This window comes from Magnolia sinica, chromosome 3, assembly GCF_029962835.1.
Source record: "Magnolia sinica isolate HGM2019 chromosome 3, MsV1, whole genome shotgun sequence".
Lineage (NCBI taxonomy): Eukaryota > Viridiplantae > Streptophyta > Magnoliopsida > Magnoliales > Magnoliaceae > Magnolia > Magnolia sinica.
In genome coordinates, this window is record NC_080575.1 from 2,749,753 (window position 1) to 2,757,057 (window position 7,305).

Sequence of the window (7,305 nt, forward strand, 5' to 3'; positions counted from 1 at the left end):
GCACATTTTCAGAAATGGGTTTTTTTCGGGTTTTCTTTCTTTCTTTCTTTCTTTCTTTCTTTTTTTTTTTTTCGAAATACATGGAGTTTTCAACAATGAAGCAATTATGGAGGTTTTCTTCTTCTTTTTTTCCCCTCCAAACATACGTAGTTTGAAATGGAATTTTGCTAGCAATGGTTACAACAGTCTCTTGTCAATTGGCGGGAGATCCCCCAACATGCAGACAACATATTACGATCACATAAATGGACTTAAAAAAAGACGGACAGATATATATCTTTGGCATCATGCATCTGAGTTCACAGGTGAACACTGATATTCACATAAATCAGCTTTATTAAAGCCAAATGACATAGCAGAAGATCAAGCAAAAGCTTCTTACAAGCTGACCGGCTTGAGAGAGTCCGCCTTCTCTTGCAGGCTTGCAAGCAGGCCGTCAAAGCTCTTCTTGAAAGAATCCACGCCCTCGAATTCAAGCAATTTTCCAACCTCGCTCCAATCGATCCCCAACTTCTCGAGTGCACTGTAGGCGCCTTCTGCCTCCAACAAGTTGGAGTCAATCGTCCTGGAGACAGTCCCGTGGTCGATGAATGCCTGCAGAGCATTATCCGGCATGGTCGATACCTGAAATGAACAATGAAAACTGCAATCAGCAAATTCACTGCCTAGATGTTTTGAAGAGTTATATAATGGTTGATTGAAAGGAACACCGGTTTTCTTGTTCGACCCAGGAATGGTAGTAATGGTGGGCCAACTTTCAGTAACCTAAGCCATTGATTGGAAGGGAAGGGACCCATCATATATTAAACAAAAAGCAGAAAATACAATGATCCATCAAGTCATTAGATGAGAATACCCAGAAATCCTAGGAGGATCCATCATGGACAGTGTGAACCCTCCTATCTCCCTGATCGGATGGTCCTAGTGATCTAATGATAGCAGTTCTGATCATTACAAACACTCGATGGGAGAAATTTTAGGGGAATACCCCATCAACCATGCAGCCCACCGTTCAAACTGTTTTGGATCACCAAAAGGTGGGCCTCCGTACAGTTTACTGGGCTAAGCAAATGGTCAATCCAACTTTGTATGTTTTCCTCTTTGAAGAATCTTAATATTGTTATGTCCTTCTGTCACTATACTGGTCATACAAGCAGAAGCGACACCATCGATATTCAGATGTTCTTTACCAGGAGGTTGAGACTGAAGACTCACCGTATCAGGTCCGATGAGAGGAGCAATGTACAAGGTGTCCGGGTACACGGGATTCTTAACGCTGGTCGAGGCCCACAACAACCTCTGCTTCTTGGCACCTTTCTTCACCAGAGCCTCCCATCGTGGTCCTGAGAATTTCTCTTGGTACAGCTTATATGCAAGTGCTGCTTGAGCTACTGCAGCCTACAAAAGCAGGTGATCACAGTTTCAAGCCATAAGAGAGGAACCAGCCTAAAGGCTTATATTTAAGTAAGATATCTAGAACTATTTCCGTAAACATAGACCCCTTTAACATTCAGATTGTTCTTCAGTTAGGTCCCACCATTGACAGTGACGAGGGGGAATACACCAAAAACCACAAGGTTTAACAAATGCATATTCCAATCGGTTTTTGCCCATAGAATATTGACCCTTGGACCTTCACTAACCATCCATTTACAATCATCAATGGTCCTGAAATGGTGGCTAGGATCATCCTACCAATCTGATTTTTGGGGTGCTGCTGATTGATAGTAGCCCCCAGAAGATAAGCAGTCTGGATCTCAAAAGGATATTATAAGGGTGCCCAATAACTAATTTGAGTACAAGTGATACACCAGATTTTCTCCTTTCCTATGGAGTCAACCAACACAAGCTTTAAGCTTTACCTTTCCCCGGAGGTCGAGAGCTTCTGGTGTTCCTATCTTTTCAAGCATCTTGTCGATGAGCGTGTCAACACGGCTGACAAAGAAAGACGCGACGCTCGTAACTCTGGAGAGGTCGCTAAGCCCGGAGGCCTCAAGGCCATCCAAGTAAGCATCAATGACTGCTTCGTATCGAGGAAGAGAGAAAATTAGCTGCAAATGAAGAAAAAAAGAAAAAAGAAAAGAAAAAGAAAGAAAGAATTATCCCTACAGATTCAGGAGGTGAATACAAATCTACCAGGGATATGATTCATAGCTGTCACAGACAAGCTAAAAAAATGTAATGAAATGGATGATAATTCGAAGGAAATCCATATGCAAAACTCATATGCCATCATGAACATAAAGTAACATGTGATCGTTGGCAAACCAAGAATCTAGATTACACAAGCATTTATAAATACTGATACTTACAGTAACATTTACGCTTATTCCATTTGAGATAACATCCTTGATGGAAGGGACGCATTCCGCTGTTGCTGGAATCTTTATGTATACATTGGGACGGTCCACCACTTTGTGCAGCCATTTAGCAGCATCCACGGTTTCTTTTGTCTTGTCAGCGAGCCTAGGCGAAACTTCAACGGACACGTATCCATCTGCCGCATCCGTTTGATCATATATCGGTTCAAAAAGCTTGCATGCATCTTGTATATCTTTTATTACGAGTTCCCAGTATGCACTCTCTACGTCATTTCCTTTTCCAACAAGCTCCCTGCAAAGCCCGTGAGTTGGGAGTTCAGACGCAAAACCATGCGCATAACTCATAAAGGAGTTGAAATAACAGAAAAAAATATTTAAGCCTCCAAATCAAACCAACTACACTCAAAATTCGAAATTAGAGTGTATGTAATGATCGTTTCATCAAATACTCCTAAATACTTCAAAATTAGTCTCAATTGATAGCTGGGTGAAGGAAATTTTTGAAAAAAACATGGAGAACATGAAGAAAATTGTGGATATCGAAATCAAAGCTCCAACTCCATGATTTTTCATGCAAAACATGAAGAACCAATGGATTTGTAACCATTTGACACTAATTTAACATAATTTCAAAAAAAAAAAAAAAAAAAAAGGGATTGGAAAATGGAAGTGCTCACTGGATTGAACATATGGGATATATCGACACTACCTGTGCGTTTCGTATATCGTGAGATATATCGGCTGATATTGTCGATATTTAAAACATTGGGTGTGAGCTTATTACAGGCTCACTATCCCAAGCCCATGCTTGAACCTGAAGTAAACTTACCTTGTGACTGAGCCCGATTAAACTCAATAGGTTCAAGGCTCAAGGCTCAAGCCTGATCCTGATCGAACCTAATTGGTCCAAGCCTGTTTCACATTAATAGAAATGACATGTGTATGTCTGGCCAGATTAAACCATATCCATAAGTGCCTGATGGGCTATAATCATTAGACTCAGGCCCAGCCTGATCCGCATGCCTGAGACACTGACTGGCCTGATAGACAAACCCAACTGTGTCTCTTGTTGGGACAAGCCCAAAAGCCCAAGCAGCTGTCCCAGCCCATTTACCTCCTAAGACAGCAGCATTTGAGGCAGTGAATTAGAAGCACCTAAAATTAAAATGTCGGTGGTGTTGTGTGGCTTATTTAGGGAGTATCTCTAGACATAATTTCTTGTGGCTTGTAAGATCAAGGTAATTGGCATGCCTTGAAGGAACACTGTTTTTTTTTTTTTTGCTGTAATACCGGAGTTCCTAGGCACTTTAGAAAGACTAGGGAAGTTGAATTTCAGAGATCTTTTAGGCCCTTTAGAACATGTACAGAAGTCAAGATACTCAACTTATCAATAGATGCAAACTCCTTGGCGATAGTATGGCCAACATCGGAGCCATGGTCCCTATTTGTGCATTGAGCACATGTTACATGAGTCACATCTAACACCCATCCACCATGGAACAACGTCTAGGGTCCACGTCACTCACAGCATACTCGAATAACCTGATGATTCTGAATGTTCCATCCAGTGGCACTGCTGTGGATGGGATGGGCACGGTTGAAGATCATGATCCACCAACTAGTGGCATTGAAACAAATGATTGTAAAGAAAACCAGTCTGCAGTCCACATTCAACTGTAAAAATTCATGGACAAAGCAGTCCAACATTGTAATTTTTGGACTGCAGACCACCCACAGTGCCACCAGATGGACCATTTGGATAATACGAAGTGCCAAACACGCAGTCATGCAGGCCACATGAAGACAAATGGTGGATAGACATGCGTTGAGACTCACAAGAGGCTCCCTTGTGTGTTTGTGGCGCTCAAGATGTATGGGTGAGTGTCATGTGATCAGCATATTTTATTTTAGCAGGTGGAAATCAACGCTCCCTACATTTTATTCTGGACTCAATTGAGGGGAAAAATGAGTACAAGTTTGAGAAAAGATAGAGAGCTACTAGAACCTGAATTGCTCATCGTAGGCATCTGATGACGAGATTGCTTTCTGGAAAATCTGCAATCAGATGTATCAAACACAACGCCATTAATCCCACACTCGAACAAATAATCACATGGATAAAAGTAAATGATGCGGAGGCATCTTGGTGCGACTCCAAGGATGCACCATATCTCCACACCGGGGGTGGGGTGGCCCACGAGGTTGGACCCATGTGATGCAGGGGTTACCCACAGGGAGGACTGCTTGGTTTTGCCTGGGAGAGCCAGAATATAGGATAAATCGGTGCTCCCCCAACAGCTTTGGAGCTTTTGGTTCTTTGGCCGGTTGTCCGCTATCAGTAAACCTCAGTGAATTTGAATGCTTAGTCTATGAGAAATAGCCCAGAATCCTCAGATATACTGAATAAATCCACTCAAACAGAGACAGGGTGTCGATACTCGATATCACAATGGAAAATATGGGTGTATTACCGTCGGATTGCTGGTGACACCTCTGACTCCGCTTGCAATCAACGGCAGCAAATCGGTGACTGGACGACAGAGATTATCATACCAAGGGCTCTGCCCCTGCTTTTCGTAAAGGTCGTGGAGAGTTGTTCTCTTTATTTGGGCACCATTTCCATCCGTCTGAGAACATTTTACACTGCAGCACAATTTCTCTTTCATGACAAAATTGCAAAACGAGAAAAACTTCCACCACCACAAGAAAAACAAGTTAGGAATTAGATCATACTTCAGCAAGCATGTGCACATCCAATGAACATGGCTTGCATAAAAATCAATAGAGACGATCCAGATCGGGGTGGGTCCCACTATAGATAGGGTATGGCAAAAAATCACAATGACTCTAGCCATTCGATCTGTGGCCATGTAACTGACACTTGAAAAGAAAATTGGTGAATGGTCTGAGACCATGTAAATCAAATGATTAGGAATGTCTGATCAGCATGATCTTGGTCCATGTCCCATCCACAGCTGCTCCTGCTTTTGGTGGTCTGGATTGGTATGCACGCATGCACATGGCCACCATACTTGGCTAGGGTGTGGTCTAATTCCTCAAAGAAAAAAGGTTTTTTTCTTTCTTCTTCTTCTTCTTTTTTATTCCTATCAAACATAATAACAATGAGGGACTGTGCAATAAATTGGCACAGCATGGAGGATCACACTCGCGGACTTGTCCCACCATGCACGTCGCATGCATACACTGAAACCGCACCACCCAAACTGTGGACGTGGATTGCATACTGAGTAACTCAGTATACTATAGCATGCTGATAAAACTTCGTGGGGCCCACTGTGACGTATGTGAATTATGCACAGCGTCCATCTGTTTTTCCAGCTCATTTTAGGGGATGATCCCAGAATTGAAGCATAACCAAATCTCAAGTGGACCGCACCATAGGAAACAGTGGGAATTGAACGCCAACAGTTGAAAACTTCTTGGGGGCCACAAAAGTTTTGGATCAAGCTCATATTTGTGGTTTCCCTTCATCCATGTCCATGTGATCTTATGAACAGATTGGACAACAAATAAACATCACCATGGGCACTAGGAAGGTTTCAACGATGGATGTCATTATCCCCACTGTTTCCCGAGGTGTGGTCCACTTGAGCTCTAGATATGCTTCAGTTTTGGGCTCATGCCATACAATGAGCTAGTAAAACAGATGGACGGCATGGATAATGACACATACATCACAGTGGGCCCCACAGAGTTTACTCAGTACACAATCTGTGTCCCCAAACTGTGGCCCCAATGTAGGAGGGGGCAGACAATCCTAACCATACAATCAATGGACATCTGCGCATCTAAAATGCACCATCTTCCCCTTTAACCGTCCATTTTATGGTAACTGGCTAATCAGTCCAAATCTCCATTCAAGTGTGTCCCACAACTTGCATTGCGCATGTACATTACTCTTCAAACATGTAAACCATACGTATGGAGGACAATTGCGGTGTCACGATCCGCCATTACCCCGACAGAGTATTATCATGAAATTCCTCAGTAACAAAAAACAACAACAATAACAACACCACCACAACGAATCAATTCAAACTCTAACAATAAGGCAGAAATATTATTATTTCCAGCTCACTTTCCAATACTTGAACTTAAAACAGTACAAAATAGTACTATTTCAGTTCCAAAGACGGAGGATGAGAGGGTAAAAATCAATCAGAGAGTGTAGATTGTCAATTCCCTAAAATCAGATCCAAAACCGACAATCGGCCCGAAACAAAACCGATCCAATGGTCCAAAATAGATCATGTATGCGATCAAATCATCGACAAGAAAATAAATGAAAGAAACTTACATTGATGAGCTCCTCTTGACCTGATTTCTTCCAATCGAGAGGCTAGAATGTGTAATTCTTCTTCGAATCGAGGGTATGGCGTGGACATCGATCGATATTTTCCGATCGGAGGATTTGAATTTCAGAGATGAGAATGTAGGGTTTGGTAGATTGGAGACGGAAGCCATGAGAGAGAGAGAGAGAGAGAGAGAGAGGTGTCTGCGAATGGAGGTTTTCCGGGGGGTTTTAAAATGCAAGGGGAGTTGATTGATACTCTAGCGGACTATGTCTAGATCATACTCATGCAATCATCCAACAGACACGTGGAACTTGTGAAATTGATTACAAACCGTCCAAATAGTAGAGTAAAACGTTGATCGTACAGTAATTACAACTTTAGATCATATAAACGATCCTGATATTTTGATCCATGGAATTCTTTCGTTGAATTGGGACCATTACTTTTTTGTGGCCCATTCCTTAGTTGTCTAATCCAATCAACGAGTTAGGATCGTACACGTGGAATACGACCTATATCCACCCGCAATGTGGACATAGCAGGAAACACTGTGAGATGGTACTTAGCCCTAAGATCAGGTTGACTAACGGAATCTTGACCTCTGTTAATGGACATTGTTCTTAGGGAGTTATTTGATACTCTGGCAGAATATGACACTTGATATACTG

The 7,305-nt window shown here is 42.2% G+C and overlaps 1 protein-coding gene across 2 annotated transcripts; it reads right to left on the minus strand.

The window, feature by feature from the left end:
• Window positions 1–318: 318 nt before the first annotated feature.
• On the minus strand, window positions 319–6,835 carry LOC131239286 (uncharacterized). 2 transcript variants are annotated; one of them, XM_058236913.1, is made up of 7 exons: window positions 6,640–6,833; window positions 4,793–4,964; window positions 4,327–4,376; window positions 2,313–2,613; window positions 1,863–2,051; window positions 1,216–1,398; window positions 319–624 (listed from the first exon to the last, which is right to left on the minus strand). In XM_058236913.1, exons 1-7 carry the CDS (start codon window positions 6,804–6,806, stop codon window positions 379–381), a joined length of 1,308 nt encoding a protein of 435 aa, XP_058092896.1. In that variant the 5' UTR covers window positions 6,807–6,833; the 3' UTR covers window positions 319–378. The 2 variants fall into 2 exon arrangements, with proteins under 2 accessions (XP_058092896.1, XP_058092897.1); XM_058236914.1 differs by lacking the exons at window positions 4,327–4,376; window positions 4,793–4,964 and having other exon boundaries at window positions 6,640–6,835.
• Between the last annotated feature and the right edge of the window lie 470 nt (window positions 6,836–7,305).